The 22,895-nt window shown below is 43.8% G+C and overlaps 1 protein-coding gene across 2 annotated transcripts in view; it reads left to right on the top strand.

Annotated features, from left to right (window-relative positions):
• Positions 1-393: 393 nt before the first annotated feature.
• MBOAT1 (membrane bound O-acyltransferase domain containing 1) overlaps positions 394-22,895 on the top strand; it is a 166,831-nt gene continuing 144,329 nt past the window's right edge. For both annotated transcript variants that reach the window (XM_003416450.3, XM_064281293.1), the window contains exon 1: positions 394-672. In XM_003416450.3, coding sequence (XP_003416498.1) covers positions 577-672 — 96 coding nt within the window. In that variant the 5' untranslated portion in view covers positions 394-576. The remainder of the gene's footprint in view (positions 673-22,895) is intronic.

Here is a 22,895-nt window from a genome sequence, read left to right as displayed (position 1 = left end):
CGCGCGGAGGCGGGGTGGGGTGTGGTGCTGCTACTGCGGCGAAACCAAAACAGAGCGGGGCAGAGGGGTCCTCTCTAGGGAAAGTCTCCTGTCTAGGTGACCAGGTCGTTTCCTCTGGAGGGAGATGGGACTGCGAGCTCTGGCGAAGGAAGGGGCGCCTCCCGTGGTGCGCGTCGCCAGCCGCGGGCTCCCGCTGGCGTCGCTTCCCTCTCTCGGTCCGCCTCGGTTCAGGCCGGGCAGGGCGGGCCAGGTGGCGCTCGGGGGCCGGGCTCCGAGTCCCCACTTCTCCTCCCTCCTCCCCGGCGGCGGGGCCAATGAGCGCCGAGAGGAGGGGAGCGGGAAGCCCAGCGCGCTCGGTTTCGGCCCTCCTACGGCGTCCGTGGCCGCTGCGCCAGCGCCGAGTTTGCGCCCCGCGAGTTGGCGTGGGTCGGCGTTCCCCGGCATCGCCTGTCGGTCGCCCTTGAGCGAGGCGTCTGCGCAGCACTCGGCCTAGCCACCCAGGAGCACTTGGGCGGGAGGACGCCCATCAGGGTGGAGCGGACTGGGGCCGGGGCAGCCGCCTCCCGAAGATGCAGGATGGCAGCAGAGCCGCCGTCCAGACTCACCTACCGCACCACGGGCTCCACCTGTCTGCACCCGCTCAGCGAACTCTTGGGCATCCCGCTGGACCAGGTAACCGCGGGCGGCCAAGGCCGGGCACAGCGGCGGGAGCGCAGACACCGCTTCCTACCCGAGGGATTGGGGGCGTGACGCTGGGAGGGGGGGTGCGGTGAGAAGTGTTTTCTACGCCCCCACCCCCGCAACCCCATTGCACGCTTTGCAGCTACAAACCAGACAGCTGGGCTTTTTTTTTTTTTTTTTTTTTATTGCGTTGGTGTTTTTCTCTTTTTAAGTGTGGAAAAAAAGTTGGTACGCCCCGCACGACAGGTTAGACAGAACTTTTTTGTTGCTGAAGTGTTGGATTGCCTCGTTTCCTGTCACTGAGTTCTAAACGTTCTGGTAAATTAAATTGATCCAGTGTTTCTTCGATCAGTGTAGTCAAGTCTAATTTAAGTTAATTCAGGTTAATTTTAGATGACACGACTTCAGAAAGAAGCCTGGTTAATCTATAGATTTTGAATGAGAGACCTGTGTTTCAGACTTCTGCAGTGGGACTTGTGTGTGATGTCTATTGGAAAGGGTGGAGGGGCACCCTCTGCTTCTCCAAGGGCCTTAATGGTTTCAGTCGCTTATCCTTGGGCTTCCACCTTCTGAGTAAGACAAGTTAGTGGGAGAAGAATTCTGGTGAAGTTATTTGAACTGTCCAGGAATTGTCTGCTAACGTTAAAATTAATAAAATGGCAACAAAGCACAGTAATTCATGGTAAGAAATCCTCCTGAGGATTGAAGCTGCCTTCTTTATTTGTCAGTGGTTAAGAGCTGTGGAAACGCTGGTGGTGTAGTGGTTAAGCGCTACGACTGCTAACCAAAAGGTCAACAGTTTGAATCCACCAGGGCCTCCTTGGAAACCGTATGGGGCAGTTCTACTCTGCTCTATAGGGTCGCTATGAATCGGAATCCACTTGACGGCAACTGTTTCTTTTACTAAGAGCTACAGCTGCTAACCAAAAGATCCGCAGTCGAATCCACCCCCCACTCCTCGGAAACCCTATGGGGTAGTTCTGCTCTTTGTGTAGGGTCTCTGAGTCAGAATCTAAGCGACGACAACGCCTTTTTTTTTTTTTTAAAGTGCTCTATGCTAGACCATCTACCTGTACTTAGTAGTGACTGAATAAATAGCTGTGAATTTAAATTGAGTTGGGTAGGGCGCCCTGGAGGCTCCCTCCACTGCTGAATGTTTCTTCAACGTTGAGCTTCTCTTTACCTGCATCTCATTAGTGATTTTTTTTTTCTTTCCTCCAACATGAGCAAACCTGCTGCCCTTTCCACTCACATTCCTTTAGCAATGAGGAAGTGAGACCTGGGACGTTGGCCTTATTCTGTTACTGTTGACTGAGCCATCCTTCTATCTGCTGACTGAAGGTCCGACTCTGAACCTCCCCAGGGCCTCCCGCCTCAGCTCCAAAACTCAGAATGTCAGGACGTTAGGAGGTGTATCAGATGCTAACTCATTTGGGCTTTTGTAAATTAGTTTCAGTTTGTAGTGAGGATGGGAGAGACCCAGGGACCCAAGCAAAAGGCAAACATAATAGCAAATTCTTTAGCTCTGAAGCTAAATATAACTTATAGCTGAATTTCCTTAAGGTGAGTTTGTTTTGTACTCTTTCCCCAGCCTCCCTCAGAATTTGTTTTAATTATATTTTCCTTGTTAAGGCGTTTTGCACAGTTAAAAGAATCCGGGGTGTCTTTTTGTATGAAGAGAAATAGTTAATGGATCATAAAAACTCATTGCCCTTGAGTCAATTCTGACTTATAGTGACCCTATAGGACAGAGTAGGACCGCCCTGTAGGGTTTCCAAGGAGCGGCTGGTGAATTCGAACTGCCAACCTTTTGGTTAGCGGCCGAGCCCTTAACCAATGTGCCACAAGGGCCCCTAACGGACCATACCAAAAATGAAAACCAAACCCAGTGCCGTCGAGTCGATTCCAACTCATAATGGACCATAGTCAGCCAGTATTTATGTTTTCAAATGTTTTTTTAAACCGCACTCACCCCTTCTCTAAACCACTTGCCATTGAGGCAACCCCATGTGGGTTAGAGAAGAACTCCATACGATTTACAGTAGCTGATTTTTGGGAAGTAGATCGCCAGGCCGTTCATCCGAGGCACCCCTAAAAAACCAACCAAACCCGCTGCCGTCGAGTTGATTCCAACTCATAGAGACCTATGGGACAGAAGAGAACTGCCTCATAGGGTTTCCAGGGAGCGCCTGGTGGATTTGAACTGATGACCTTTTGGTTAGCAGCCATAGCTCTTAACCACTATGCCACCAGCACCCCTGAAAAAAAAAATTAATGGTGATGCCACCAGCACCCCTGAAAAAAAAAATTAGGTCATCTCAAACCTCTAGCCTTTTGGTTAGCAACTGAGTGTGTTCACCTTTTGCACACCCAGGGACTCTACCCTTTCTCTAGTCTTCTGAATTTCTGTAAAAGTAACCTGGTTTTTAATTTGTAAAAAGAAATGGAAGAGCCTTAGGGATGTTAAAGACTGCAGGGAAGAAGGGATGACTAGAGTGAAATGAAGGAAAAATGTTGGTGGTGAACAAGGACGAAGTATCTTTGATCTCTTTGATTTTAGGATAGCCAGAGTGCTTGGTGGCGCAGTGGTTAAGAGCTCGGCTGCTAACCGAAAGGTCAGCAGTTCAAATCCACCAGCTGCTCCTTGGAAACCCTAGGGGGACAATTCTCCTGTGTCCTATGGGGTCGCTCTGAGTTAGAACCAACTCAGTGGCACCTAACAACAACAGACTGCCTGCGCAGGATCAAGTTTGAATGACTCCTAGTGGGATAAGCATTTATCACGCAGTGCCCCACGTAGCTTAATTGTAGGCCCAGGGAAAATCCCAAGCCGTAAATAATGTGGTTTGAGGCTAAATTGTGGCTTGCGAGTTTGGTAGCCTGGTGTATATTTCTGTGTACACCTTCAGTAACTTTGGAAGAGCTAGATGACCTTGTGTGTTTTTGACTCACGCCTCCAGTGACTGGCTGGGTGTGACTTAAAGGGACACCCAGACTCAGCCCTTTTATAGTCTTCTTTCAAGGGAAGCAACCTCATCAATGCAAAATACCTTCCCACCTGGGGGGTGGAGTGGGGGTTGGGATGGGATAGTAAAGACTCTGGAATGACAAGCAAAAGAACAATATACTGTTTTAGTATTTATTTATTTGCTTATGTCTACTTGCTGGAGAATATGACACAATCCAAAATTTAATTACTGGTCCAGAGCAATGGGTCCCGTGCTGGTGGCATTGGTGCCGTGGAGTCGATTTTTGACTCCTAGTGACCCCATGTGACAGAATAAAACTGTTCCATAGGGTTTTCTAGGCCCTGGTGGCAAAGTGGTTAAGCACTTGGCCACTAACCAAAAGTGGTTCGAACCCGCCAGCTGCTCCGTGGAAGAAAGATGTGACATAAAGATCACAGCGGTGGACACCCTATGGGGCTGTTCTACTTTGTCCTGTAGGGCCACTATGAGTTGGAATTGACTTGACAGCAATGGGTTTGAGTTTTTTTGGTTAAGCTTTATGGAAGCAGACTGCCAGGTCTTTCTCTCATGGAGCCCCTGGGTGGGTTTGAACTATCAGCCTTTTGGTTAACAGCTGAGCTCTTAATGGTTGTACCACCAGGGGTCCTTACAAAGTAATGTATTTAATGTGTGTGTGTGTGTGTGTGTGTGTGTGTGTGTGTATAAAGAACATTTGTGAACCCCCAGACAGCTTGAGAACTAGGACATTATCAATGCATTCCTCCCCCATCGTATATAAGCCGTCCCTCCACCTTTTCTTAAAATAGTCACCATTCTCAACTTTATTTCTAATATTCTGTTGCTTTTCTTTATAATATTTAGTGGTACCACGTGCATATATGTATCTCTACACAATATATTGTTTACTCATGCTTGCTTTCGAACTTTGTAAAAAATGTCTTTTTTTCCACTCAACATTGTTTCTAAAATTTGTCCAGGTTGTCAGTGTATTTGTGTGTAGCTGTAACTCATTCATTTTCACCCCTGTCTAGTGTTCTGGAATATGAATATGCCATGATTTATCTTTTCTCTTATTGATGAACTTTCGGTTGTTTTCTTTTTTGGGGGGAGTGCTACTCAGGGAATGCAACCATAAACATTGCATATGTCAAAGTGTTTCTTTGGGATATACATTCACTCGGGTGGAGGTGCTGGGCCAAAGGAGTGGATATGTTTAAAATGACAAGATAATGTCACTCCTTTTGCCAAATTGGCTTTTCTAGTTTCCTGGTGAGGCTGTTTGAGAGTTCTTGTTATTCTACATTCTTATTGTACTTGTGGAGCCTTGGTGGTGCAGTGGTTAAGAGCACAGGCTGCTAACCAGAAGGCTGGCAGTTTGGATCTATCAGCCACTCCTTGGAAACCCTGTGGGGCAGTTCTACTCTGTCCTATAGGATCGCTTTGAGCTGGAATTGACTCTATGGCCATGGGTTTGGTGGTTTTTTATTGTACTTGTTAGAATACCTTTTTATTTGAAATGCTGGCTGCTGTTTTAATAAATGCGGCCTTGTAAAAAGTTAGAAATTCTGTCCTGGTTCTCACATTAACAAAACAAAACCCAGTAAGTCTGAAGTTTGGGAACCACCGGTCTGAAAAGTGGAGCATATACAACCTGAGAAAACACACTTCCTGGTTTTCTGAGAGAGCCAGCAACGGGTGGAATGAATAGGTGTCGGAGCAGTGTGTTGGGCAGCAGTACCTCCATCAAATCTCAGGTTTGCTGATTGATTGTTAGGGTGTGTGATGGTTAATGTTATGTGTCAATGTGGCTAGGTTATAATTCTCAGTGGTTCGGCAGACAGTATATATCAGGTCCCATTTTGTGATCTGATGTGACCAGCCAATCAGTTGGACGAGGAGTTTCCTTGGGGGTGTGGCCTGCATCCATGATATAAACGAATGTCCTGGCAAAGTTTGCTCTTCCTCCAATCCTGCAGTCTTCTTGGTGTCTGAACCCAGTTCCTGGGACAAAAGCCAGCAGGGGCCTGCAGCCTGTTGCCTGACCTCCAGATTTTGGATTCACCAATCCCTGCAACATCGTGAGCCAGCAGAGGCCCCCAGCCTGTTGCTCGACCTGTAGGTTTGGGTTTTGTCAACCCTGGCAACCACGTGAGCCAGCAGAGGTCATCAGCCTTTTGTCTGACCTGCAGATTTGGGACTTGCCAGCCTCCACAATAGCATGAGCCGTTTCTCTGGAGTAAATCTCTCTCTATAGATCGATATATGTTTCACTGGTTTGGCTCCTCTAGAGAACCCAGAGTAAGACAGTGTGCTAAGGAGAGACAGTGCTTCATCCCTTTTTTCACGGGATTGCCATGAGTTGGGGACCAACCTGACCATAGCAAACAACAATAACAACAACAGTGTGGGGCCTAGCTACTCAAAGGGTGGTGTGGCGACCAGGCATCACCTGGGAGCTTGTTAGTAATGTTGATTCTCAGACCCACCCATGCCCACTGAGTGCGACTCCGAGTTTAGCAAGAACTCCAGATGATTAATACACATAGTTATGTTTGAGGAGCGCTGGTGTGGGGGACAAGAGTAACGCCAGTTGACTTCTTTTGTCATCGCCAGCTGACATCCTACCCTCTATGAGCCTCAGCATCTTCATTTTAAAATGGGAAAAGGCCATAAGACCTACCTTTTGGGGCTGAGAATTAAAAAAAAAAATTTATTGTGGTGAAATATATATATAACAAAACATTGTCGTTTTAGCCATGTTTAAGTGTACAATTCCGTGGCGTTAATTACATTCACCGTGTTGTACAACTATCACCAGTATCCATTTTCAAAAGTTTTTCATCACCCCAAGTAGAATCTCAGTACCCCTTAACTCCCCATCTTCTCCTCCCACCAGCCCCTGATAACCACTAGTAAACTTTTCTCTATGCATTTGTCTAGATATTTCTAGATACGTCATGTAAGTGCAATCATATATGTCCTTTTGTGCCTGCCTTAGTTCACTTAGCATAATGTTTTCAAGGTTCATCTATGTCAAAACATGTATCAGAATTTCATTTCTCTGTATGTCTAAGTAATATTCCATTGTATGTACAGACAGTCCCCAACTTACAACAGGGTTCTGTTCTGCTGACTCCGTTGTAAGTTGTACACCTCATTTTTTTTTGTTATTATTGCCTTTTGTGATCAGTATCTTTACAAATCATAGCAGTGAACATCTGAGAAAGATAGCACCAGCATATTTACATGCTGTAACATTGTATGTGGTATATAGTACTAACATAAGATGTACAAAAAAAAAAAAAGATGGTCGTAAGCGTGGTTTGTTGTAACTAAAATATGTTGTAAGTTGGAGACTACTACATTTTTTTTACTCGTTCATCTCTTGATATTTGGGTTGTTTCAGACTTTTGGCTGTAGTTATAAAATGCCCTATACCTAGTCGGAATCGACACCATGGCATTGGTTTTTGGTTTTATACCGAAATGTTCTTGGATCAGTCAGGGTTCTGGCTGAAAACAGAATTGAACTAAATTGGTTGAAATGAAGGAATTTTAATGAGCTACTTAAAAAAAAAAGAAAATTTTTTTTTTTTTTTTTTTTTTTACTTAGGTGGGTGTGGGCAGGGCTAAGGCAACCAAAAAAACATGTTAGTGTGCCCAGACCCAGGGCTGAAGGGAAAAGAGGAAGTCCTGTTGCTCTTGCCCAGTGAGAGCTGGACACAGCCTCTGCTGGGATGTGGTGAGGGAGCCTAGAGAGAACCTTGGCCTTTCTCCTCACCCTGGAGCCCTTCCATCTCTTGCCAGTGTCCCCCAGTGACCAGACCCTACCTAAGCGTGGCTGAACTGGGGCCACCTGGGTGCCGTGGTCTGCAGGGCCTTCCTCCAGGGCACGGAACCTCAAAGTGAAGAGTAGAGACAGATCTGGCAGGGTAGCCAGAGGATAACAGCACAGTCCTTGATAAAAGTTTGCTTCTGTCTCATTAAAGAGCAACCTTTTATTATCCTGGTGTACTGAAAGTTGTCCCTGGATGACACAAAGAGTTGAGTGCTCAGCTACTAACTGAAAGGTTGGTGGTTTGAGTCTACCCAGAAGCGCCTTGGAAGAAAGGCCTGGCAACCTGCTTCCAAAAGGTCATAGTCATGATAACCCCATGGGGTGTATTTCTACTCAGACACACATAGTGTCAACATGAGTCGAAATCGATTTGATGGTGACTGGTTTGATTTTTTGGTATGCTAAAAATTATAAAATAGTTCTTCATATTCCATGTAAACACATTGAATCCTTTTACCAGTGTCTTAAAGTTTCACATGTGTCTTCGTAATTTCTGGTTGATTGAACTCTTGTGAATGTCTTTGGCCTCTGGGTTTCCCTGTGTCATGCAGTTTATTATCTTTAAAAATAGAAATATTCATTGAGTATTCTGCTTTCTGAGTGAAGAACTCTCGTCATTTTTTATTTGATTCTACTGTTTATTTTTTTCTGTTAAACAGGGACTCTAAACAGCACTTGAAGCTTGTGTGCAATTGTGACTATTGATGAAAAGTCTATGGTTTTAGTTTTCAGGGGCTTATTAGTCTGACATCCTCCTAAAGATGTTAAATGTAAAATTATCTTATTTAATTAAAGATAGATAGCATAGCAACTCAGGCATGTTATTGTTGTTAGGTGTCGTCCAGTCGATTCCAACTTGTGGTGACCCCATGTGACAGAGTAGAACTGCCCCATAGGGTTTTCTAGGCTGTAGTCTTTACAGGAGCAGATTGCCAAGTCTTTCTCCCATGGGTCCTCTGGTGGTTTCAAACCACCAACCTTTTGGTTAGCAGCCGAATGCTTAACCATTGTTCCACGAGGGCTCCTTGTAATTCAGATACTAAAAAAAAAAAAAAAACCCAGGGCTGTCGAGTCATTTCCGACTCATAGCGACCCTATAGGACAGAGTAGAACTGCCCCATAGAGTTTCCAAGGAGTGCTTGGCGGATTCAAACTGCCAACCCTTTGGTTCGCAGCCGTAGCACTTAATCACTATGCCACCAGCAGATATAGGGTATAGGAAATGAATGATGACTTAGAGGCCTGAACAGGTGCCTCATAGTTGAGTTCACGGAAAACTCCATTTCTGAAATGAATCCATGTGTGGCTGACAGACATGGTGTTCGGAGGCAGTCAGTAGGATTATTCAGCTATAAAGGCTTACTTACCCAAGGTAAGTAAGGAATTTTTCCTTTGCATTTAGGGGGAATTAAGGAATGGAGAATGAGTAGGTTTTTGTTTAAATCATCTGCAAATGGCTTCTGCCCTCCACTTTGTTTTTGTTATGGAGCGTGACATGATCTGTCTTTAAACTAACATTAGCGTTTTTCGTTTGCAAAATTGACGCAAAGGCCAGGATGGATTTGATGATGTTGTCTTTTTTAATCTTCGTGGTGCACAATCATGTCCTATTGTGTGCCTTCAAGTTGATGCCAACTCATAGTAACCCTATAGATATAGAGTAGAACTGCCTCATAGGATTTCCTAGGCTATCGTCTTTATGGGGGAGATTGCCAGGTCTTTTCCCCCCCGGGGAGCAGCTAATGGGTTCGAGCCACCATCCTTTTGGTTAGCAGTGAAACACTTAACCATTGTACCACCAGGCCTCCTTGATCATGTGTTAGAATCTGTAAAAGCTGAAAAGAAATAGTTTCCTGACTTTGAGGAACTTCCATGTTAGTGGTAGAAAATTTCAGGTGTCAAGGATATTTTTACCTGATGTCACCCCCAAACTTTGTGTGAGTGCATGAAGTAGCAATTCAATGTTAAACTAGGCTTCTTTGTCAGGGTTTCATTTCCTCTAACCCTGTCCCACCCGGCCCCCCATTAAGCAACAGCAAAGAATGAGGCAAGGGAAAAATAGAGGAGGAAATAAGAGTCCAGGAAATGGTTTTGAGATTAAAGCAGGGAAGGTTTAAGGCTATTAAAGGTTTAGGAAGGTTGTGTTGCAATTTAAAAGGCTGGGTGAATGTAGAACAGCTTCGGAGAATGGGCACTGCGGACTAATGGTGATATGAGCAGTGGGTTTTGGTTATTCCACCCGGACCTCTTAACAAGCTTTCCTTACCTGCCTGGAGTTTTCAGTCACCTGATTGGTTCCCTCACCCAAGCTGGGACAGCCCAACCTTCAGTTCTTTTCCTGTCTATGACTTGCCCTTCCTTAAAAGCTCAGCTCATATTCCATGGTCGATATTAAATCAATTAAATATTTAACACTATCAGTGCCAGGTAGTGGTAGAAATATAAGGATGAAAAAAAGTCAAGGTCCCCCTCCTGGGAGAGCATGTACACTGGTTGAGAAGACAAAAAAAAAAAAACCCTAACCAATCTTGTTGTCATTGAGTTGATTCCAACTCATAGCGACCCTATAGGACAGAGTAGAACTGCCCCATAGGGTTTCCAGGGAGCACTTGGTGGATTTGAACTGCCCACCTTTTGGTTAGCAGCCTGAGATCTTAACCACTTAAGATCAGCATTGCCATCGAGGCGATCCCGACTCATGGCGACCCCATGTGTTACAGAGTAGAACTGCTCCATAGGGTTTTCTGGCTCTAATCTTATGGAAGCAGATCACCTGGTCTTTCTTTTGTAGCACTGCTAGGCAGGTTCTAACTGCCAACCCTTGAGTTAGTAGTCAAGTGTAAACCACTTGCAACACCCCAAAACCTATTGCTCTGTCGAGTCATTTCCAACTCATAGCGACCCATAACTGCCCCATAGGATTTCCAAGGCTGTAATCCTTACAGAAGCGGACTGCCACATCTCCTGTGGAGAATGGGCACTGCAGACTAATGGATTTGAGCTGCCAACCTTTTGGGTAGCAGCCCAGTGTTTAACCACTGTGCCACCAGGGCTCCTTTTGTGATACCCAAGGACCTACATAATTATATAAGTGCTACACACTACTCACAGACCTGTGTAGGTGCTACATAGAGGGTTGTAGATGGTGATGTGGGTGGAACAGCAGAAGGAAGGCCCCAGGACAGGTTGAACTCCTGTAGAATTTACTGATTACCTTTTGATAGAGTTTACATTTGACAGCCAGTAATTGTTACCTTCTGAGCCCTGGTGGAGCAGCGGTTAAGAATTCAGCTGCTCATGAAAAAGTCAGCAGTTCGAATCTACCAGCCACTCCTTGCAAAGCCTATGGGGCAGTTCTCCTCTGTCCTGTAGGGCCGCTATGAGTTGGAATCCACTCGTCAGCAGCGGGTTTTAATTGTTCCCTTATGCTGTATTGTTGTTTATTTTGTTGGGTTTATATTCTGAATTCCAAACTAATTTAAAATTTCTTTCAGGTTGAGGTTTCATCCCTCTTTGTAGTCTCAGGAAAATGGTAGGTACTCACTAAATGTTTATCGTTAGTAACTGTACGTGATAATGCTGCTGTTGTTGGTGATGGGTGCTGTCAAGTCCATTCCAACCCATAGTGACCCCAAGTGACAGAGCAGAACTGCCCCATAGAGTTTTCTAGGCTGTGATCTTTACAGAAACAGATTGCCAGGTCTTTCTCTCGTGGAACCACCGGGTAGGTTCAAACTGCCAGCCTTTCAGTTAGCAGCTGAACACTTAACCTTTGTGCCACCAGGACTCGTTACATGATGTTAATGCTCTACACAATCAAAAGTCAATATATAGAACCACGTGTTCCCACTGGATCCTATTTTAAAGTGGTCAGTAGATCGGTCCTCAGGGCGGGAAGGACCTGTCACCTAATGTTCCCGGTTGAAGCTGCGCCACGCTGGGTGTGGCTGTGCCGTTGCGGTCCTACCTGAACAGTCTGCTGTTCACTCTGGGGATTCCCAGTGCACACAGCTCAGACTGGGTGTCAGCATGTGGCAGGCCACAGAGCATCGGCCCCGGAGAGAGCAAACTTTAGGTTTCTCTTTGGCTTCAGCAGTTTCTACAAAGTCAGCTCTGCTCTCCCCACTTAATTTCTGATATTGAACATGAATGGCTTTCAAGAGTAAATTCATTTGGTTAGACCATAAATCGTAAATAATGAATTCCTACTGTGTTCTTGGGGCTGTGCTAGGCTCTGAGGATTCGAATGTGGATAAAACAGTGCTGGCCCTCAAGAAGCTCATTGTGGGGTACGGGAGGGGGCACACGTGTCAACCAGGGGTACTAACTGTGTGGTCCCTGTAATCAGTGATGTAATGAGCCCTCCAAAAACAAAACAAAGCACCAAACCAGTTGCCATCAAGTTGATTCTGACTCATGGTGACCCCATGTGTGTCAGAGTAAAACTGCTCTGTAGGGTTTTCAATGCCTGATTTTTCAGAAGTAGGTTGCCAGGCATTTCTTTTGAGACATCTCTAGGTGAACTTGAACTTCCAACCATTCAGTTAGCAACCGAGTTCTTAATTGTTTGCATCATCCGGGGGCAATGAGCCCTCTAGGTGATTCTGATGTTTGCTAAAATTTGACAGCCACCGATGTACACAAATAAATTAGAACACAGTTTAATCAAGTATTGTTGCTACTGGCCCTTGAGTCGATGTCCACTCCTGGCAACTGCATGTATTACAGAGTAGAACTACTCCAGAGGGTGTTCATGGCTGTAATATTAATGGAAGTGGATCGCTAGGGCTTTTCTTCTGTGGTACTGCTGGGTGGGTTCGAACAGCCAGCCTTTAAGTTAGCAGTAGAGCACAAACTGTTTGCGCCTCTTAGGGACCCAAGTCAAGCATAGGGGGCCTAATGGAGGGAGAGATCCATTTTGCTCTGTGGAGGGGATGAGATGTAGTTGTCAAAAGTGAAGAAAACCTCCTCACCGGTAAGGAGAAATTCGAATTGGATCTTGAATGAGTAAGAATTTATCAGGCAGACAAAGTGGAGAGGGCTGTGATGGATAGAAAGAACAGCCTGTACCAAGGTGTGGAGATGTGAAATTTATATGGTTCATTCAAGGAACCGAAAGTGCTTTGAACTGGTTAGTAGGGTGCTAGACTTGAGGTTGGTGAGTTAAGCAGGGATCACATCACAAAGAAGCCTAAATGCTGTGGTGAGGTGTTTTCTTTCATCCTGAAGACGAGGGGTCAGCAGACATTTTCTATAAAAGGGCATACAGTTGCCGTCACAACTATTCAACTCTGCCATTGTAGCACAAGAGCTGTCATAGATAATACATAAACAATAGGGCAAATAAATAAAACTATTAAATGGACACTAAAATTTGAATTTCATATAATTTCTATGTATCATGAAATCTTCCTTTGATTTTCTTCCTCAACCATTTTTAAACATTTTAAAAATGTAAAAAGGTCCTTGGCATATGGGCCACACACAGTAATGGATTTGACCTGCAGGCTACATTTGCCGACCCCTGCTGTAGACCAATTGTCTTCAAAATGTGGTGCACGGACCACCATCAGAAACTGCCACCCAGACCTACTGAAGCCGAATATCAATGTGGAGGCCCCCCCCCAGGTGATTATTAAACCAGCTGGTGTTAGAGCCACTACTGCGCTCAGGTAAGACAGTGAGAGGCTGAATTGAGGAGTTATATGAAAGATTTTCATTTTGTGAAGTGGAACAGGAGGTCATTGCTGAGGGAGGCAGGGATGGAGGTGGACCGGGGGCTTTGAGGGTGAGCAAAGAAGAGTCTTTATTGGGGACTGGAGAAGGAGCTGACTAAGGTCAGCTTAATGGGCTGCTGAGTATAATCAACCCATTGAAAATCACTGATTTTTAGAGGCATGAACGTATGTCAATATATGGTTTTTCTCTTTTAGCAGGAGACGGGTAGCTGTGAGTTTGAGGAGAAGGTTGTTGAAAAGTTAAGAAGTAAGGGTGTTGGAAGATGCTGACGAGTAGGTGGAGCAGAGAAGGCGAAAAGGGAAACATCTACAGATTGGACGGACTTAAGAGTTTTCAGTGGAGAGGAAGTAGGAAAGCTGGGAGGCTGGGATATCAGAGTTGAAGATTTCTGATGAAACTTTCTGGGTGCCTGTGAGAGCTAGGATGTGGATGGGGGGAGTAGAGGTGAAAGGCATTTGAATTTAGCAAGCCAAGAAACTGAGGTATTAGAGGGATTATCCTCATAAACACTGACACTGCCCGGGTAAATTTTGGGATTTGTGGTGGAGAGGAAGACTGTGATGTCCCTAAGGTCTCCAGGAATGGGGATGAGTCAGCACGAGTTTGGTAGAGTCTGGTGACATGAAGGAGGATCAGAGAGCAGATATCCAGATGTTATGAGTCTGGAAGGAGGAAAGGTTTTGTAGAAGGTTGGTGGAAGAAAAATGATCCAAAGCAGCGATTACCCAATGAACCAGTTGCCGTCAAGTCGACTCTGACTCGTGGCAGCCCTGTGTGTTGCAGAGTAGAACTGTGCTCCATAGGGTTTTCAATGGCTGATTTTTCAGGAGTAGACTGCCAGCCCTTTATTCTGAGGTACCTCTGGGTGGATTTGAACCTCCAATCTTTAAGTGAATAGCCCAGTGCTTAACTGATTGTGCTACCCTTGGACTCCTAATGTAGCAATAAAAACCAAACCAAACCCACAGTTGTCGAATTGGTTCTGACTGATAGTGACCCTGTAGGATGACAGAGTAGAACTGCCCTATAGAGTTTCCCACATCTTTCTTCTGTGGAGTAGCTGGTGAGTTCAAGCTGCCAACCTTTTGGTTAGCAGCTGAGTGCTTAACCACTGTGCCATCAGGCCTCCTAATGTAGCAACAGGGATCTGGAAAAGTAGACCTTCTTCTACTGGTAAAATGGGAGAGCAAGAGCCTGCAAGGCCAACAGGGTTCTCTGACCAGGCCAGGAGGTGACGGGAGAGCACTGAGAAGACTGATGTTATTCTTGAATGGAGCCGAGGGAGGACTTTGAGAAGGTCAGCAGTGGGAAGATGAGTCATGTGGAGGAGGATGTTGGGAGCAGAGCAAGGATGCAAGTTGACAAGTGAGCTTGCCTGCAGGGCATTGGGGTAGGGGATGAGTGGGAGGTTCTGGGCAGGCAGAGGGGCTCCTTATGGTGTCAGCGTCCTGGTGAGGGGTGGCCTGTGATTGACCCCCAGTCTTGCAGTCTTTCCTGGGGGTGCACATAAATTTGGTGGAAAGTTCTTTTGTGGTTCTGAAAAGAATGCTTTTGGGAAGTGTAGGGGGCATTTGCTGAAGGCTGAGAGCATCAGAATATAGGATATATTAGGAGCAAGTCTGTGAGGTATAAACTCCAATTCCATAGAGTTGAGAGGGCAGAGCCGTGGAGTTGGGACGATCTCTTAGGCCAGGCCCTCCACTTTGCAGATGAGGAGCCTGTACACAAAGAGCAGGAGGATGAACAGTCTTCATTCTAGGGGGGATTTGGGGGTTGCAGTGTCCTCAGTTCAGTCCAGGGGTACGCTGGCTGTACAGGGAAAGTGCTGGCTGATGTCACAGTCTGGTGGCTTGATTCGACAGTAATTGAAGGGGACAAAGTGTGGAGGTGTGGTCAGATACTTACTGGAATTTAAAGGAGGAACGTACTTCCTGTGTGGAACATGAGGTGGTTCTTCACAACGTGGCCTCAGTTTACCTGTGTGGCGTAATGATACCAACAACTCTCGTTTGTTGAGTGCCTACATTATCAGGCACTCAGGCAGCTGCTTTTATGCATTATCTCAGTTAGTTGGTTTGACAACACTTAAAGTTATCCCAAACATTTGAAGTTAAGAAACAAGGGCCACTTAGGGTCATGGTCTTACGGGATATTCCGGCCAATTGACCTAATATAGTTCTTAGTACTTCATTTTGCGTCCTAGTTCTTTGTCTAGTGTCTGGGGTCTTAAAAGCTTGCAGGTGTCTAGCCAAAGCACAAAAATTGGTCTCTGCTTGCTTGGAGCAGCAGAGGAAAGGGGGAGAGTCAGGAATAGGAGGAAGAAATGGAATGTGTGGTTGAGTGCCTCCATGAACACCTGTCTCCTTTGCCATGAGACTAAAAGAACTGGATGGTGCCCAGCTACCATTACTGAACATTTTGATCAAAGATGCTGAAGAAGAATCTTGATCAGAAGGGGGAAAATGTAGAACAGAATTTTATTTCCCATGGAATCCAGCCTTTCTGGAGTCACTGAGGCTGGATGAACCTCCAAAACTATTGCCCTGAGGAAATCTTTAAATCTTAAACCAAAAATATTCCTCAAGCCTTCTTCAAACCAAACAACAGTCTAATTTAACTAGTAAAGAATGTCTTTATGTTGAGGTGTAATCCATACTGAAGGCTATGCTGTACTGTACTAGGGGAAAACTTCCTGGGAGTTGCTGTTGTAGCTCCACCTGAAGAAGGAGGATTTCTTGGGAGGAGGGGACAGGTGGGACAGGTAGACTATTCCAGGAAGAAGAAGCTGTTTGGGCAAAGGTACTGAGACTCAAGAAACACTAACATTCTTTGTGGGCAGTAACTGAGGATGACTCAGTCTTTTTAAAATTTAATTTAATTTTAAACTTTTTCTTGAGTTTTGAAAGTTTACTTAGCAAATTAAGTTCCCATTTAACAATTTCTATGCATATTGTTCAGTGACATTGGTTACATTTTCCACACGGTGTCCACGTTCTCATTATTTCTGTTCTAGTTCTTATGCTTCCATAAATCCTGTTCCGCTGTCCTCCCTGACCTTCTCATCTTTGCTTTTAGGAAAATATTGACCGTTTGGTCTCATATAGATGATTTTTTTTTTTTTGGTAAAAGAGCACAGTACTCATGGGTGATAGTGTTTATTTTATGAGCCAATCTGTTATTTAGCTGAAAGGTGATCTCCTGGAGTGGTTTCAGTTCAAAGTTTAAAGGGTACCTCAAGGCGAGTCTTGGGGGTTCCTCCAGCCTCTACTAGCCCAGCAAGTCTGGCCTTTTTTTTTTTAAGGATTAGAGTTTTGTTCTACAATTCTATCCTTTTCTATCTGGGACCATCTACTATGTCCCTGGTCATACGGTTGGTAGTGGTAGCTGGGCATCATCTAGTTCTGGTCTCTGCTTAGAAAGCCGGGGTTTGTGTAGGCAGTTAGCCCTGTAGGCTAGTTTTCTTCTTTGATTCTTTGGTTTCCTTCTTTCTCTTTTGCTCCAAATGAGTAGAGACTAAAAGTTGTATCTTAGATGGATGCTCACAAGTTTTTAAGACCACAGATGCTACTTACCATACTAGGATGTAGAACATAAACTTTATAGACTATATTGTGCCAGTTGATCCAGTTGTCTCATGAGACTATGGTCTTAAGCCTTCAAACCTAGTAAACCAATCCTGCGAGGTGTTTGGCTATGTCTGGGAGGTATCTGTGACTGTGCACCTTTTGTGCTTTATTATATAAATGAATATATGTGTAGGACACACAAACATGTATGTATCTCTTCCTACAGATACACCCATATATGCACACATACATACACATATACCTTGCAATACACATATATGCATATATATCTACCTGTGTAATCACTCGTGTATTTTTTGGTTGTTACTGCTGTTGTTGTCAAATTGTATGTGGTATAGCGTTTACCAATAAGGCCCCTTAATCTCATGTATTTCTTATTGTCATCATTTACCTGGTTTAAATTGTGTAGACTTCCATCACCAAAAATAACAAGTGTTTACTGTTTAGGGAGTGATTCCCCCTCTTTCCCCTTCCTGTCCCTGGTAACCACCAAAGAATGTTGATTTCAGCATGTATACCTATTTTTGTCTTTTTATAAAAGTGGTATCACACAATATTTATCCTTTTGTGCTTGATTTGCTTCACTCAGCGTAATGTCCTCCAGGTTTATCCATGTTATAAGATATTCTGCAGACTCATCATTATTCCTCATAGCTGTGTAGTATTCCATTGTATGTATATACCCCCAAAACCAAACCCAGTGCTGTTGAGTCGCTTTCGACTTGTAATGACCCTGTAGGACAGAGTAGAACTGCCCCATGGGGTTTCCAAGGCAGTGATCTTTACGGAAGCAGATTGCCACATCTTTCTCACACGGAGTGGCTGGTGGATTCGAACTGCTGACCTTTTGATTAGCAGTCGAGTGCTTTAACCACAGTGCCACTAGGGCTCCCATGTATGTACCATGTTTTATTTATCCATTCTTCTATTGATGTGCACTTGGGTTCTTTCCATCTTTCTGCTACTGTGAATAATGCTTTTATCTCTAGGGTATATACCTAGGAGTGGGATTGCTGGATCATAAAGTGTTTCTATTTCTAGCTTTTTGAGGATGCTCCATACCATTTTCCATAGTGGTTGTGCCATTGACTCTTAGTCACCTACTAAGTAGATACTAACTGAATAGTCGTTGAACTGAAATGGAGCTATATTTAGATCCTTGGATTGGAATGAATGACTAAATTAAGATAAAATTGGGAACCAGCTTTTTTTTTTTTTTTGTTACCATCTGAGTAATTAGGCCTGTTTATTATTTGGAACCTGCATTACAGAATTAGGCCCAATTTCTAATTCAAAGGCTAATTAATGATTCATCTGCTGATAAAAACTAAAACCAAACCAGCTGCTGTTGAGTCGACTCCAACTCATGGTGCCCCCATGTATGTTAGAGTAGAACTGGGCTCCATAGGGTTTTCAATAGTAGATGGCCAGGCCTTTCTTCCAAGGCACTCCTGGGTGGATTCAAACACTCCAACCTTTTCTTTAGTAACAAGCATGCTGACCCTCTGTGCCACCCAGGGACTCCTTTAGTTGCTGATAATTGAATGTTAATCTTGTGTTGTTTAAATGTAACGTACTCCATTCCCATTTTTATTGTTTGAGGTCTATATACTTATCACTTGCAGTTATAAATGCAGATATTTAATACTTTTTGGACCAGCTATATCAGGTTTGTGTGAGCGGAAGTTTCCTCTAGCAGTCTAAAATCAAGTCACACCTAGAAAAAATGCCATATAGCCAATTACTCTTAAGAATTTGGCTTCATGGCCTCAGAGTTACATTTATAAAGAAAAATATGATGAAAAGATTTTATCTAAGGAGATACAGTCTGCAGATAGTTTTTGTACCAGCAACTTGTAAAAATAATTCAGTGTGTGATTCAATCACGGTATTTGGTTGTGTGCTTTTCAGAGGCTTGCTATTTTAAGTAAGGCAACACTTTCAATCAATGAGATAAAAGGAAAGCTTGCTGCGGTCTTATTAATAACAGTTTCTGGTAGTTTTGCCAGGATAGCCCAAGGATAGAGAGTAAATCAGTGGGAAAAGTAATTTAAAATACTTTGTGCTGGTTAAAAATGTACTTTATTAAAGGGCCGTATCCCTTTGGACTTAAGAAACTTGACCACGTGCAACAAGGTGAACTAATTTATTAATGAATTTGTAATCCATCTTTCAAGTTATCCAAAAAATGTGCACTTGGTGAAACTTGGTGAATCATTTACCAATGTCCTTGTAATACTGCAGCTCTGCTTGGTAACTTTTTAAAATTATCAGTGGTTAATCTTTTTTTTATGGATTGATAATATTGATTTGCTTTGAGGTATGGTTTTGAAAGTCTGCAATAGCGTTAAGATTTCTGGTCTGATAATTGCTTGGAAATTTCCCACTTATATTAATATGATGTTTATTTTCAGGTTTATTTATTTTACCAGAACAGCACAGAGCTCGGGCTTTAATCCAATTTAAAAAAGAGCAGGGGTACCTTTGAAAAGTTTTTGTTAGGTTTTTCTGAACTCTTATTCAAGCAACTAGTTAAAATAAAAAAAAAATACGGAAGTGCTTTCCCACTTTGTCTCATTCATTATTCTGTAGCTCTGTCTTGAAACAGATCACATCAGCCGAGGTATACGCCAAGAGGGTGCCAGGCCTGAAGGAAATTGCTAAATTCAAAAGTTATTTTGTGAAATTCCGTGAAGTGGTTTAACTTGAGTGTCGCTGGGTTCAGATTTCTTTGTTCCCACCCCCTGGCCTACTAACTTTTGGCAATATTTTTTATTCTTTGTTTTTATTGCGTATAAATAAATAAATTTTTTTTTGGATTAAAATTTTAGTTTTCTAAATAGGTACCATATGCATTTAGTATCAGAGTCACAAGGCCATCTCTCTTCTCTCTGTCCCCTGTTTCCTAGCTGTCCAGTCCCCTCCCCCAGGCAGCCACGGTGGCATATGTGTACGCAGAAGCTTTTTCTCTGTTTTCTGACACAAAGCTATAGTGTGCGGTTCTTCTGCTCCTTGCTTTTGTTTGTTTGTTTAAACTCAACAGTGCATGCATCTTAGGGATTGATTTATATCTGCATTTTTTTTTTTTTTTTTTATACAGAGCTGTAGCAACATTTGAGCGATCCCTAAGTAGCACAGTTTGTGCTTGGCTCCTAACTGAAAGGTTGGCTGTTTGAACCCACCCAGCGGTTCTGTGGAAGAAAGGCCTGGTGATATGCTTCCATAAAATTCCCCCCAAAACTGAACCTGTTGCCATGGAGGCAATTCCGACTCATAGCGACCCTGTAGAATGGGGTAGAACTGCCACACAGGGTTTCCAAGGTTGTCATCTTTAAGGAAGCAGACTGCCACATCTTTTTCCTGCAGAATAGCTGGTAGGTTTGAACTGCCGACCTTTTGGTAGGTAGCCGAGTGCTTTAACCACTGTGCAACTGGGACTGCATTGGAAACGCTATGGAGCGCAGTTCTCCTCTGACACACATGGAGTCGCCATGAGTCAGAGTCGACTGAAGGCAATGAGTTTGTTTTTTTTGATTTTTAGCGACATTTGACTTTCTTTTCTGAAAGTCCCGTTTCTGTTCTTTCAGGAATTGCCTCGTCCTTTTGGCAAGTGCTGAAACTACTTGTGTTTGGTGGATGAGGGGCTGGGAAGGGATTTTCCGTGTTGCTGCCTTCTCTGATCACCAACGGCTGGCCTTTTACAATGGGAGTTGTTAGGAAAAGGGTGTGGAGCTTAGGGAGGCAGGAGACCAGGTGTGTTTCCAGTTTTCCCCACAGATGGAGAGATATATATTCAGGGCATAGGCATAAGGACTTTAAAGATTTCTGCATCCCCCCCACCTCCTCCCCCCATGCCGGGGGTGAAAATGGCTCTGCCTCTGATTGGCCTTGGGACAGTGACATTTCCCTGGAATTCTTGGTGTTCCCATCTGCTGCTTTTTGAAACCCATTCAGCCTAAAATTCTGTGACTCCAAGACTTTTAGTGGCAGCAGGGAAGGTTTGGTTTTAGATTGTAAAGGAATACTTTTTGAGGGAAAAGACCATAAACCAAGCTACTTTATTTTTTCCCTCTTTTCAGTGAACTTATCTAGAAGAATTGTACCTGTATATTTTACAGTCTCGTTTCTCCAAATGCAATATGTGCGTGTCAGGGCATGCTGACTCAAGTGATTTGACCTTTGGAACTCTGGAATGTTCTTTTTCTTTCTTCATTCTCCTCCTCAGTAGAGTAAGGCCAGAATGCCTTAGGAACTTGAGTGTTTTACTGGAAGGAAGAACATCTGCTGTTTTTGTCTACCAGGAAACCTTGGTGCCATAGTTGTTAAGTGCCGTGGCTGCTAACGAGAAGGTTGGCAGTTCAAATACACCAGGCACTCCTTGGAAGCTCTATGGGGCAGTTCTGCTCTGTCCTATAGGGTCGCTATGAGTTGGAATCGACTTGACAGCAACAGATTTTTTTTAGGATTGTTGAGGGGGTAGTAGTGGTTCAGTGGTACAATTCTCGCCTCCCATGTGGGAGGCCCGGGTTCAGTTCCTCATGTGCAGCGACCACATGTCTGTCCGTAGAGGCTTGCATGTTGCTAGCATGCTGAACAGGTTTCAGCTGAGCTTCCAGACTAAGATAGGCTAGGAAGAAAAACTTGGTGATCTACATCCGAAAAGTCAGCCAATGAAAAAAACTCCTTTGGATCACAAATGACTCATCCATTGTGAGTGTGCTTGGGGTTGCCCTGAGTCTGGAGTGACTCCACTAAAGAAAGCAGCTAACAAAAACAGGGTTGTTGAGGTGTTTAGCCTCCCCGCCCCCTTCTAAAAGATAAATGCCCATTTTTTCTCCAGACAATAAGTGGTAATGTACCTGCAGTAACAAAAGCAAAGTAAATCAGTGTTTACTTGAAGTTATATTTACAGAAGTATTTTATACAAATTATGGAGCAAAGAATGAAAAAGAAGGCTTTTCATGTTTGGGGTTTGAGGATGGCGTTTATAAAAAGGCCTTAGGAGAAGACTAACGTATTTATCTTTGTAATCTCAGCCTTATTGAGTTAACGTTTACCTCAGTTTTGTAGCTAGCTTTACTAAATTGCAAAACTCCAGTTGACGTACATGTTTTTTATCTTTCCACTGAAGTAGTTAAGAGTGTTTTTACATATGTCTTTATCTGATTACCGGTTTTGTTATCTTAGTTTCAAAGAAGAATAAAATGAGACTATAAACTAAAAACAATTGTTTCATCAAGATAAAGGGTAGCACTCTATTTCATCATAATAGCAAATAATGAAGTATGGCTGTGTACCTGAGCTAGAGAGAGAATTTGAAAGCAGGTTGAAGCTGAACCGAACCCGTTGCCATCAAGTCCATTCCGGCTCGTAGCGACCGTATAGAATAGAGTAGAACTGCTCTATAGAGTTTCCAAGGAGTGCCTGGTGGATTCGAACTGCAGACCTTTTTGAATGACAGCCATAGCTCCCAGCCATTATGCCACCAGGGTTTCCTAAAAGCAGGTAGTGGTCTGTAAAATGAGTTGTAAATTGACCACTTCCCATTGCTGTGGAGTCAATTCCAACTCATAGTGACCCTATAGGACAGAGTAGAACTGCCCACAGGGTTTCCAAGGAGCAGCTGGTAGAGTTGAACTACTGACCTTGGTCAGTAGCCAAGCTCTTAACCACTGCACCACCAGGGAGCATCTACAAGCAGTGATATTTCATTAGCAACAAGCACACCCAGCTCCCAGATTTTGGTTTCTAATATCATTCTCCAATAAAAGGAATCAGGGCTCCTTTAGACAAATGGCTGATACTAGGAGTAGGGCAGAAAATACACAAGATGAGCCTAGAGCATCTGGTAGTGCCAGAAAGCAAGGATGTGCTGAAAAACAAAACAAAACAAAATCAGAGTGATGGAACATGTCAAAGGGACACAGGAGCCAATTGAAAAGAGCCCCCAGTGGTCAAAACTGGAACACTCTGAGCAACAAAAATAAATAAAGAAGTATGGATTATAACCGAAAGTATACAATAATTGTCTGTGAGTATATATTGATATAAATAAATGATTGAATGAATAAATAAGGAGAAT

Source organism: Loxodonta africana, chromosome 1 (genome assembly GCF_030014295.1).
Source record: "Loxodonta africana isolate mLoxAfr1 chromosome 1, mLoxAfr1.hap2, whole genome shotgun sequence".
Lineage (NCBI taxonomy): Eukaryota > Metazoa > Chordata > Mammalia > Proboscidea > Elephantidae > Loxodonta > Loxodonta africana.
Note: the sequence above shows the minus strand (reverse complement) of the source record. Positions and strands in the feature narration are given on the sequence as shown.